This window comes from Callithrix jacchus, chromosome 10, assembly GCF_049354715.1.
Source record: "Callithrix jacchus isolate 240 chromosome 10, calJac240_pri, whole genome shotgun sequence".
NCBI lineage: Eukaryota > Metazoa > Chordata > Mammalia > Primates > Cebidae > Callithrix > Callithrix jacchus.
Window position 1 is genome coordinate 109,238,880 of NC_133511.1, and position 13,142 is coordinate 109,252,021.

The 13,142-nt window shown below is 37.2% G+C and overlaps 1 protein-coding gene across 1 annotated transcript in view; it reads left to right on the forward strand.

Annotated features, from left to right (window-relative positions):
* Nucleotides 1–13,142, forward strand: part of EXT2 (exostosin glycosyltransferase 2) — a 151,790-nt gene that overhangs the window by 114,603 nt on the left and 24,045 nt on the right. Inside the window, exon 10 of the mRNA XM_002755201.7 lies at nt 774–940. Coding sequence (XP_002755247.2) covers nt 774–940 — 167 coding nt within the window. The remainder of the gene's footprint in view (nt 1–773; nt 941–13,142) is intronic.

Sequence of the window (13,142 nt, forward strand, 5' to 3'; positions counted from 1 at the left end):
TGAGGTGTATGGACGTGGGTACTGTACCAAAGAAGTATGAATTTCATGCTATGCCAAATGCAACATTCTAAAACAAAGAACCTGTGGTCAAATTACTCCAGTCATTTCATAAAGTACAATGGGAAAAAAACGTAAGGCAAGTTAAGGGTTGGTGTTTCTTCAGTATACTAGAAAATCCCACATAATTGGAGCTAGAAATTTGATAATTACTTTGTAAATTGGTCATGATGAGAAACAAAACCTAGTGAGTCAGGGAGAAGGGATACAGTGCTGAGTTAAGGAAGCTACACTCATTCAGTGAAACACTCTGACAAGGGGTGGATTTTAGCAGCCCTGAAAGCTGTTCGATTGCATGATGGAGGTGGGCACATCAGGGCAGACATTTTCAGCAAAGGCACTGTATTTCCTAGCACAGCTGCGGGCAAGTTCTCACCTAGGATATACTTACCTGAAAGTATTTTGTGGATTATTTACCAGAGGTGGGTAGAGTTCTGAAACTAAAGCCTCGATTCTGAGAATGAAGTAATCACATATATTGTATGTGTGTGTATATGTTGTATCTGTATGTGTGTATGTGTGGTATATATATTTTTTATTGTAATAAAGATGGATCTGTGAGAATCTCCCCTTGCACAGTTGTACTTTTGGATCTGGTGAAAGCCATGGCTAGGCTACAAGTTGATTCTTCGATCTCACTTGTAATGTCATGCTTTTACTATTTTATCTCCTTACAAGAGTTAGGAGAATGGTAAATACCTTTTCTCTTTTTCCAGATTCTCTCTGGCCCAAAATCCGGGTTCCATTAAAAGTGGTGAGGACTGCTGAAAACAAGCTAAGTAACCGTTTCTTCCCTTATGATGAAATCGAGACGGAAGCTGTTCTGGCCATTGATGATGATATCATTATGCTGACCTCTGATGAGCTGCAATTTGGTTATGAGGTAAGGAGGTTTTACACAGTGTGTTTATATGTTTAATATTACTTTCTATGATTGCTCGTATTTCCTAAAAAAGAGTATTATATTTCCTTCTTAAAAGTCAGAATTTCTAAAATCTTCTGATAGAGTCCAAAAGCTGTGAGTTATGAAGCTGTTCTTTAAAGTGCTGGAGAAACCCTATTCCAGAATGACAACTGTGCCCTCCACTGGTTTTGGGAACTCCCAAGGAGAGTCCCAGGGGACAATTTCAAAAGAGCATCTATAGCATTTAACAAGCACTTAATTGATGTCTCCTTGAATAGCACTTCCCCTGACTCAAGCAGCTGTGCACCACAACAATAAAAACATCAATAAGTGAAGAAGCCGGCGACACTGACAAACAAAGCAGACCCTGTTGATGGCTTTCTTTCTGAGTTTTAAGTGGAGAGGCTGGCTGCCTGTCTTTAGGGAGAAACATTCCCTATCACCGTTTATTCAATGAGGCTGATGGATTAGGCTGGGTTCAAGGGTTAAGTATGGAGACCAGTAAAGGTCTCCCCAGGGGAAAGTGCCAGAGTCCAGGCCTGGTGAAAAGCAATAGGAATTGATGGGCCCTGTCAGGGTGTACGTGAGATGCATGATGACGACAGGCGGAGACCTGCGGCTGCCAGTAGAGGTGGTATCAGACCTAAGCACGCAGAGCGTTCAAGTCATTTAGCTCTAGCTGGCTCAGGGTAAAGGGGAGAGAGGTACCCTATTTCTTTAGTTAACTTAGGATTTGTTGAATTGGGGGTTCTTAAATCCTAATTTTTTTTTAATGAAGCTATATTTAGTACATATATTTATTATAGAAATTTATTTTTAAACACTTAAATTGGAGGTAGGTTTTAAAGAAAGGAAAAGGAATCTACTCCCCCCAACACTATCACCACCACCAAAAATTCAAAGCTCAGTTTTTCCCAAGTTTTTAAAAAATGTAGCTTCATTTGAGTGTAAAAGAAATTGTTATGAAGTAGATTGATGTGCGATGCCCTGGGTGATATAGTTATTGGCCAAGGAAAGGCTTGAGAGTAGCTCATAAAGCACACATTCATCTTTTTGGATTTATTTTTATTCATAGGAGATGACTTTTACAGCATAGTGTCTAGGGTGTTGGATGATAGTTAGTATACTATTATTCCCATTTTTAAAACAAATTGCCTACTTGTTTTTCTAGCCAAGTCATGGCAAAAAGACTAATTTTTTTTTTTTTTGCCAGTGATTTCTCTCTTCATTGCATATAATGGCTTCAAACTCTACCCATATGTTTATTTTTGTGGTAAAAGTGAGGTGGAAAAAAGGAATGTTCCAAATGACATGGCCAAGATGGACAGAGGGCTGTCTCTTTAGTATTTTCTGTTGGTCTAAAGGAAGACTACTAAAAGAAGGGTGGGCTGAATGTTTTCCTAGGATTTCTTTCAACTCTGAGTTTGTTTTAAGCAACTTAGAGTATGTTAATGAAAGGAAGTTTTGCAGAACTTAAAGGGACTGATCTTACATCTTTACCTCTTTCCTCTGATTACTTGTGTTTGATTCCATATTATCTCTAACGAAGTAATTATTAGAAGAGTGAAATCAGGAAGCAGTCTTATCTCTGTTAGTATCTCCAGATGCTATGGAAGGAACAGCTTTGATAACTACCTTTTATGCAACTGACTATGTTCCTATCAACATCCTGAGTGTTTCCATACATGACTTACGATCTTGCCCCAGGCCTGCAAAGCAGGTACTTTTTTCTCATTCTGTACTGAGACTAAGTAAGGTTAGATAATGCGCCTATAGTCACACAGCTAATCAGTGGAAGAATTAGGATTAAAATCCAAGTTTTTTTTGATAACATGCTGTCTTCCCTGAGGATTTTACTGTGAGTTACATTTGCCAGAGATCAGTGATCCTCAGAAGTAGTACTTACAGCCATCAGCATATCCTTTGCCTGTCACAAAATTATTTTGACTCTAAGAAAAACAAATACATTTTCTAGGATCTCCTACCATCGTTCCTGCTCTATCACTGACCAGTTTATGATGATGGACAGATTATTTAATCTCTCTGGATCATAGTTCATTGTTATATAAAATGAAATGGTAATGACAATATCTACTTCATGAGGTTATCATGTGCATTGGGTGAAATTACATAGTGCCTCCACGTGGAAAGTGGGATTCCCTAATCTAGGTTGGGTCCAGCGTACTCTATACCTCTTTGTGAGCAAATAATGGTGAACTGTGTTGTTTAGTGTTTTTTTTTTTCTTTGAGAATGTAAGCACCAAAGGGCAGTAAGTACATTTCCTGTGTAATGGACAGTAGATTGTGCTCTTTACAGGTGCCGTGTTAACTGCTACTGCTGTTATCATCATGACTACCACTGCTATTGTCCTTATTCCATTCAGGATTCTATTCTGATTCATGAAAGAGACTGTTTTCATTATTCAGAAGGGACATTTCTATCTTGAAGAAGGAACTCAGTTTAGTGTTGAATCAAAAGACAAAAGACCATGATGCGCCTGAATCCTGCTTTTTATGTTGAAGCTTAGGATTGATTTTCATGCAGGAATTGGGAGCAGACTTGACTGATAGAGGGAATAAATGAATAAATATTTGCACTTTAGGGGAGCTATATGGGAACCCAGAACTACTGCTTTGTGGTGTTATCACAGTCACTTGGAATTATATCCATCTTGTTAATCTCTACACGTCCTTCAACACTGAGCTCAGCTGATACTATTTCAAAGAAGCTTTCAGAGTCCCCAGTCTAGTTGGGTTCAGAGTACTCTGTACCTCTTTGTGAGCAATAATTGTGAATTATGTTGTTATAATATCTTTTTTTCCTTCTAGAATATAAGCAGCAAAAGGCAGAAACCATGGCTATCTTATTCATTGTTATATCTTCTGTTCCTAACCCAGTTCATTGCATTCAGTAGTTAATTCAGTAACATTTGATGAATAGACAAATCTCCCTTGCCAACACATGTATGAAAAGATATAAAAAAGATTATTCTGGTCTGTATGCCCTTCTACTTTACTGTGATCCATAATCTGGTTACATCCATTTTGGCAAACAGTTTGGAGTTTAAAATGTTAAACATACAACTACCACATGACCAGCCATTCTTCCCATGGGGATTTACCCTAGAGAAATGAGAACATGTATCTGCACTAATACTTGTACACTAATATCCAAAGCAGCTTTTGTTTGTAATAGGCAAAAACTAGAGAGCATAAAACAATGTCTATCAACAGTTGACTGGATAAACATTGTGATACATCCATAGAGTAGAGTATGGCTCAGTAACAGGTAAGAAGTAACTATTGATAAATGCAATAGCATGGACATTTTTCAAAGTAATTATGCTGAGCTAATGAAGCAAGATGAAAAAGAGAACATACTTTATGATTATATACATATAAAATTCTAGAAAGTACAAACTAATATTAGAGATAGATCAGTGGTTGTCTGAAAGGTAAGTGGGGAGGGTCAGGCTATAAAGGGCAGGAGGGACGAATAACAGAGGGGTACAAAAAAACTTTTAAGGGAAATGGATATGTTCATTATTTTAATTGGGGTAATGGTGTATACAGATGCCAAAACATGGCAAATTATACACTTTAAGTGATTTATTGTGTATCAACTATATTTCCAAAAAGCTACAAGAAAAGTCATTTATACTCTAGCAGTAGCATAAAAACGGAAATATTTTAAAAATTCAACAAAATATGTGCCAGATATGTTTAGTGAAACCTAAAAAATGTTGCTGAGAGAAATTGAAGAACAACTTCATAAATGGAAAGACATACTGTGCTTGTGAATCCAAAGACTCACTATTGTTACCATACAAATTCTCCCCAAATTGTATAGATTCAAAGCAATCCAATCAAAATCCCAGAAGGCTTTTTGTTGAAATTGACAAGCTAAAATTGAAATGGAAACACATCAGAACTGAAAAAGCCAAAGCAATTTTTAAAAAAAGAACAAAGTTACAGGACTTACACTCCTTATTTTCAAACTTACTATAAAGCTACATTAATCAAGACAGTGGTATTGGTGTACATTTAGACATACAGGACAATGAAACAGAATAAAGAGTTTGGAAATGGGCCACACATGTATGGCCTTGCACACTTGGTGGCAATGTGAATTGATACAGCCATTTTGGAAAACAGCATGGAAGTTCCTCAAAAAACTAAACATAGAAATGCCATGTGATCCAGCAACCCCACTTCTGGGTATATATCCAGAGGAATTGAAATCAGTAGGTTGAAGAGATATCTGTACTCTCCTATTCATTGCAGCATTGTTCACAATAGTCAAGATGTGGAATCAACCCAAGTATTCATAAACAGATGAGCAGATAAAATGTGATGCTTATACATAATGGAATACCATTCAGCTTGAAAAAAGAATGAAATTTTGTCATTTCTGACAACATGGGTGAATCTAGAGGGCATTATGCTATCTAGAGGGTAGGTACAGAAAGACAAATACTGTACTATCTCACTAAAGGTAGAATCTAAAAGTCTGACTTCATAGAAGTAGGGAGTAGAATGGTGGTTACCAGAGGTTGGGAAGGAAGGCAGGGAAAGGGGAAATATTGGTCAAAAGGTACAAAGTTTCAGTTAGACTAGAGGAATAGTTCTGATGATCTATTCACAGTAAGATGACTATAGTTAATAATAATATGTATTATATTTCAGTATTGCTGAAAGAGTAGATTTTAAATGTTCTCACCACAAAGTAATAAGGTGATAGATATGCTAATTAGTCAGATTTGCTCTTCTACAATGTATATGTGTATGAAAGTATCACATTGCACCCCATAAATATATACAATTATTACTTTTCAATTAAAATAACATTTTTTAAAAAGCTGAAAGAGAATAGGATTAAACAGAGGGGGGAAAAGGTGGATTGAGCAAAAATTACTGCTTGAAACATTTTTTAAAAGATGATACAGAGACACAAGATAACATGAAAAAAGTTCTCAATGTCATAGTCATTACAGCAATTTTAAATTAAAAGTACAGTGAGTTACCACTCTATCTCTACTAGGATGACTATTAGTAAAATTAAAAAGACTGACAATACTGAGTATTGGTGAGGCTGTGGAGCAACTTGAATTCATACATTACTGGTGAAAACATAAACTGGTACAACCAATTTAGAAAACAGTTTACCAGGTTCTCATAAAGTTAAAGATACATTTTTTGTGTGTATTTTTAATAGAGATGGGGTTTTACCATGTTGACCAGGATGGCCTCGATCTCTTGACCTCATGATCCACCTGCCTCAGCCTCCCAAAGTGCTGGGATTATAGGCGTGAGCCACCGTGCCCGGCCAAAGATACATTTTTTATATGGCCCAGCTTCCAAAAGAAATAAATATGTGCAGACATATGTCTGCACAAAGACTTTTACTTAAAAGATCCCTAAACTAGAAACATCAACTGGTAATGGATAAACAAAATGTGGAATATCAATACAGTGGAGTACTATACAGTAATAAAAAAGAAACAGATACATGCAGCAACATGAATAAATCTCAGAAGTGTAATGCTAAGTTAACAAAGTCAGATGTAGAAGACATCTTACTTATTGTATGATTCCATGTATATGAAATTCTAGAGTAGAAAAAGCTAGATTGCCAGGGCTAGGGGATGGGATTGACTGCAAAAAAGCAAGAAAGAGCTTTTCAGGTGATGGAAATGTTCTATATTATGATATGGTGGTGGTTATATCATTATATACACTTGTCAACACTCAATGAATTATACCTTTAAAATTGATAGTTTTTATTGTAAGTAAACTCTTTCAAAACTGGAAAAAAAATTGTGGGATCCAGCTAAAGCAGTGCTTAGTGGGAAATTACAGCATTATATGCTTATATTATACAAAGAAGAGAAATCTAAAAACAGTGACTAAAAGTTCATCCCATTTTAAGGACCTAAAAAAAGAAGAGTAAATTAAACTTTAAGCAAGTAGAAGGAAGGAAGCAAGGTAAATGCTAAAATTAGTGAAGTAGAAAACAGACCAACAGAGAAAATGTACAGATCCAGTGTCTCATAGCAATACTCAGAATGTTCCAAAATTACTCATTATACCAGGAATGAGGAAAATTGAAACTTCAATGAGAAAAGATAATTAACAGGTGCCAACAAGATGACACCGATGTTGGAATTATCTGATAAAGATATTTAAAAGGTTATCACAGAAAAGGCTCTAATAAGCAATTAAGAGTACTTGGTAAACCAAATGGAAGATAGAACGTCTCAGTAAAAAGATGGAAGATATAAAGAAGAACTAAATGGAAATTTTAAAATTGACTCCAATACCTAAAATTGAAAACTTACTGGACGGGCTCAATAGGAGAATGAAGATAACAGGAAAAAACTTGCGGACATGAAGATAAATCAATAGGAATTCTCCAGTGTGAACAACAGAGAAGAAATAGATTGGTGAAAAATGAACAGAGCTTCAGGGACTTGTGGGACAATCACAAAAGATGTAACATTTGTGTCATTAGAATTTCAGAAGAAGGGAAAGAATGTGGGACCAAAGAAATATTTGAAGAAATAATGGCTAAAAATGTCCCAAATTAGCAAGACATAAATGTACAGACTCAAGAAGCTGAACCAACCACAAACACCCGAAGAATAAATAGTATAAATGTATATAAATTGTATAACTGGAATAAATTGTAGCAATACTTCTTATTTCAAGTAGTAGTTAGAAAGGAGGAAAAATAAACTGGTTTATATATCCAAGTATATATTCATAAGGAGAGGAGAAAATATGCAGAGCTGCCACATTCTTTGCTTCTGTTGCTCGAGCTCTAGACTATGGTTGATTTTTGTAACTTTCTTCTCCCATCCATTCCATATTCCCTTCACTCCCAGCCAATACTCTTGCGCATTTACTATAGACTCAATTTCTTTAATGCCTCTAATACTCTTCAGATTTTCTTCTTGTGTTGGTTTTGATAAATTGCATTTTCCAAGGAATTTGTTCATTTTATCTAAGTTACAAAATGTATTAGTATAAAGTCATTCATAATATTCTCTTATTGTTTAAAGCCTATAAGATTTGGAATGATATACTCTTTTTCATTCCTGATACTGGCAATTTTTGTTTTATCTCTTTCTTGATGAATCTTGTTAGAGGTTTATCAATGTCATTATCTTTTCAAAGAAATGATTTTTCTTTTTTTTAGTGACAGACTGTCTCACTCTGTCACCCAGACAGGGGTGCAGTCATGCGATTGTAGCTAACTGTAACTTCAAACTCCTGGGCTTAACTGATTCTCCCCCCTCAGACTCCCCAGTTGCTAGGACTACAGAATTGTCCCACTATGGCTAATTTTTTTTTTTGGTAGACAGGGTCTCATGATGTTGTTGTAGGCTGGTCTTGAACTCCTGGTTTCAGGTAGTCCTCCTGCCTCAACCTCCCAAAGCACTGGGATTACAGGCGCGAGCCACTGTACCTCGTCTCAGCTTCTGATTTGTGTTGATTTTTCTCTTGTGCTTCTTTTTATATTTAATTACTACTCCTTTCTTGATTAATTTCTCTCCTTTGATGAATTTAAGTTGCTGTTGTTTTCTAGCCTTTTGACTTGATAGATGAGATCATTGATTTCAATATTCGTTTTTCTGATATATGCCTTTAAAGCTATAAATTATTCAATTGCTGCCTTAGGAACATTTCCAAATTTTGATGTGTCATATTTCTGTTATCTTTAAGCTCAAAATATTTTCTGATTGCCATTGTGATATCTTCTTTAACCCATAGTTATATAAAAGTATGTTGGTTACTTTTGTCAAATTTTTAAGCTAACTGTTTTATGGATTTCTGGTTTGATTCTACTGTGGTCAGAAAATATACTTATGATTTTATTATTTTGGAATTTGTTGAGACTATATGGCCCTATAAAAGGTTTATTTTGGTAAATGTTGCATGTTTACCTAAAAAGAAGGCATATCTGCAACTGTGGATTTAATGTTCTTACTAAACTGGTTAGATAAGTCTAGCTACCTCAGTACCTTTAGCATAATCAAAATATCCCCCTGTTTGTTCTCCGAAATAAGCATCTCTATTTCTTTTTTCTGTAGCCTTTATCATTTCTGTAATAGTTAAATTCATTATCCTACTTAAAATTAAAAATGGTTTAAACACAGTATTTACTGTATGAGAATCAAAGAGAAATCATGCAGCAGACCTTTTGAGCTGTTGCCCCAAAGAATTTTTAAGAAGACAGGAGTCTCCCATTTGGGAATTTTTTAGAAAAGGAAGCCAGCAATCCCCCAGCATTTAAAGTGGTTTTACCAGTTCTTCTTGGACACAGAAGAATAGACCAAATAACTTTCTGAGATCCCTTTGGGTGTGATGATTCTAAGTAATCAGAAGAACAGGCAAATCTGTAAGGTATGATTCTGTGTGGAAAAGTGCCAAACTTCAATGCATGAAAAAATGTCAGATTTTTCACTTTCTTGTGGAACACAGAGAGATTGTGTGTGTTAAGATAAGGGTATATTTGCAGGTAATAGCCAAAGGCATGTTGAAATTAGAGAAAGAATACAAGAAGTTATTTTAAATGGAGGAGACAGAGCTCAATATGGTACACCAGGTCTTATTTCGTTCAGGGTTGTAATGACTCCTGTACTGAGGAATCGTGTGTAGATTCTAGAGCTCCAGCATGCTTTTCACAAGTGCAGAGACATCCTAAGGCAGTGCTTATGTTAAAGGGTTGGAAGAATTGATTTACAGAGACCATTTTAAAGCAACTGGCTCCAGGTCTTGCTAAAGGAACATACAGCAGTGATTAAAGGCCACTTCCCAGATTGCACACTTCCGAGAGCTATGAGAAAGAAAGTTGGGCCTAGTGTAAGAGGGAAGAGATGTAAGATGAATGATGAAGAGAGATCTATTCGCTTGAAAATTGATAGTGAACTCCAGGATCACTTTCCAGGGGAAAGTTATTAAAGCCACAATAGTGCTTTCTCCATCCTTTGTCAAATTATTGCAGAAATAGGTGATGCCGATACACTATATTGGGATACACAGACAAGGCTGTGGCACACTAGATGTGACTCATCCTGAGGCCTCCCTACTGATGAGTGAGGATTAGATCTTTACATGCTCATTATCCATTCGGAGCACCCCAGTCGGAAAGCTCTGTTTAAAAGAAACACTGTGTCAGAATGTGAAGATCTTAGGATCATCTTGTCACTTCAGGCTTTATTGCTGAGAAAACTGAGGTGCACAGAGGTTAAGTTACTTCTTCGGGATGTTAAATGTACATTGAATATAATGCTTAAAGGCACACCATAGCAAGTTCTTGGGAGTGAAAGGCTAGACCATGTAGGAAAGCCCTTTTTCCAGCATCTGTGACTTGAGCACACACACATTTGGACCGAATACTGGGTATCATTATTTATTTAATTGGAGGAAAACAGAGGGGTTATTTGCGTATTTATATGGGTCATATTTCCTGTTGGAAGGCTTTGGGAAATGTTCCATTCTCTCTCCAGCCCTGAAATCAGGAGCTAGGAATGATCTTCTCTGGCCCTGCGTGTTTCTGACTTGTTTGACAAGCTCTAGTGAGCTACCAGATGTGGAAATTCTTTTCAGCCAGGGATAATTTATTTATCTGTTTATGTATTTTACTAGGAAAGTATCTATTGAGTTCTTGATACTCATTTGCGAGGGACTCCTAGGGGAACAGTAGCAGTGTATAGTGTTACTTGAATGTTTGATTTTTTTTTTCCAAGTCTGTCTGTTTTTATTTCAGATCTGAGAGCTGGGAAATAAAAAGCAACTTATTCCTCCTCCCCTCCCCCGCCTTTAGGAGAGGCAGTTTAAAACATGTGGCAGAAACTGAGCCATGGAGACTTGGCTGAATGTATGAATCTGTGAATTTATTTTTCCTTTCATTCTTTGATCCTCATTTCAAGCCATAAAAATTATTAGTAGCACTTAAGTATTGAGCATTTTCACCTGAGAGATGTGAAATGCTCTTGGCTAAAAATATTTATTATAAAGTCAGGGAATGAATTCCTATTCTTGTGAAAATAGGAATTCACTAAGAGCAACTGTGTGTTGTTAGGCACACAAAATAGTGACGCTCTCCCTTTTACAACCCGGGTATCCTGTAGGTGGTAGCATTGGTAAAACTTCCGGCGTGCTAATACATTGTGAGAATTTGTTTGTGTTACTTTGTTCACAACTTCCCAAGGTAGTAGCAAGTAAATACTCTCAAAGAACCATGGAAGACCGCAAAATAGCATGGAATGGCCCAGTTTTGTGGGTTTTCTTTTTGTGTGTGAGAACATAAAACCAGCTTTGAGTGGGGTTTCCTGATGCAGTAAGCACCAAGAAGAAAGGCACCAAAGGAGAATGAGCTTGATGTGTGTGGTAGCACAGGGGAACCATCAGCAGATTGATGTGGCAGAGTGGGAATTTTGTTGTGGTGAGCAGTGGAAGCTAGGTTGCTTAGGTTAATAGAGGTCCAGCGGATGCGCAGGCTAAGAGGTCAACTGAAAAGTTTAAAGTGACAGGCAGAAAAGAGATGTTACAGGTTTGTAGAGAAGTATATGGCAAAAGCTGTCAGATCACAGGTGACTTAGAGGTTACAGAGACTGGAGATGGTGGTAGTGGAAAAATCTATAGACTTAGTGTTTGAATGAATTGAAGAACCAAGGAGCGGGGAAAGACCAGCTTACTTAATAGTTCAGATTTAATTAGTGATGAGGGGACTTTGCTAATTGGAGAATTCCAGAGCTGAAATGCTGTGTAACGTTTATATTTTAAACAGAATTAGTAAAACTCATGGCTGTCTATATGTGTATCCAGGAGAGTAGGAGAGATTACAGAATGCAATTCTAAATAAACAATCCCACTTTGTCTCTTCTCACTACAACAACTGAAAAACAGGAATGACATATCCTATAATTAGACTTCATAACCTCTTTTAAAAACTAGTAGATGACTGGGTGCAGTGACTCATTCCTATAATTCCAACACTTTGGGAGCCCAAAGTGGGAGGATGGCTTGAGGCCAGAAGTTCAAGACCAGCCTGAACAACATAGTAAGACCTCATCTCTACTGAAAATTTAAAAATAAAATAATCAAGTGTGGTGGCACTCATCTGTAGTCCCAGCTACTCAAGAGGCTGAGATGGGAGAATTGCTTGAGTCTGGGAGGTTGAGGCTGCAGTGAGCTGAGATCATGCCACTACACTTCAGCCTGGGCAACAAAGTGAGACCCTGTCTCAAATGAAATAAAAATAAAAATTTAAAACAAGCCTTGGACATGCTTCTCATAGGCTTGTGTTTATGATCCTTTGGATAAGAAATTAACTGCTTACCTCCCTAGATTTACACCTCAGAATCCTAAATGTGAAAATGTGCCTTGGTCTGTTGGGAATCCAGAAGGGCCTCTGCAGGATTTCTCTTTATGGTACATGGAACCTCCTGTCTCATCTTGCCATAAATGGGCTCTAGGAAAGGCTTACCCTTTGAGTTCATCTTGGGCACGGAGAAACTCGGTTCTTACTTACATAGCTGAGACTAATAAAAAAGGGGGTATCCCTAATGGAGGAACCAAAAAACAAGGTACATACCTGTAGTACATCTACTTCCAGTAAATATACTTACTGAAAGTCTTGTAGCTTTCAGTGGGAACCCCCACATTAGATTTTCATTTTCATTCCTTGACCTCTTGTATGACTCAGATCATTGAGCCTTAATCTGACCTAGTGATGACTGGGAAGATTGGGAATTAGTCTTTCTTTCTGTTTTCCGGGTGGTGGCCTATATCCAGAGTGCACTACGGATCTAGTCTGGGAGTCAGCTTGCACAACTGCTGGTGTGCTGCCGGCTCTGGAATTCACAGTGAGCCAGACCTGTTTTTGGCGTGCACAAAGTCAAACCTTGCCAGAGCTGTACTGGATCAGCTTTTGTGCTAGATCTGACATTAAAGCTTTATAGTGTAACTAAGATCAGTTTGCCAAAGTTGAGCTTTTATTTAGAAAACTATAAATTTCTTAGGCCTGTGGTGTGCCTCAGGCCTTTAAGTGGATGGCTCTGAGCTCTCTTTGAGCCTGTGTATATATCTCAGTAAAGTGACACTTCCTCTGAGACCTTTCCTTAGCCTGGCCATAATATCAGCACAATATCAAAAAGAACATCTCTCCGTCTAT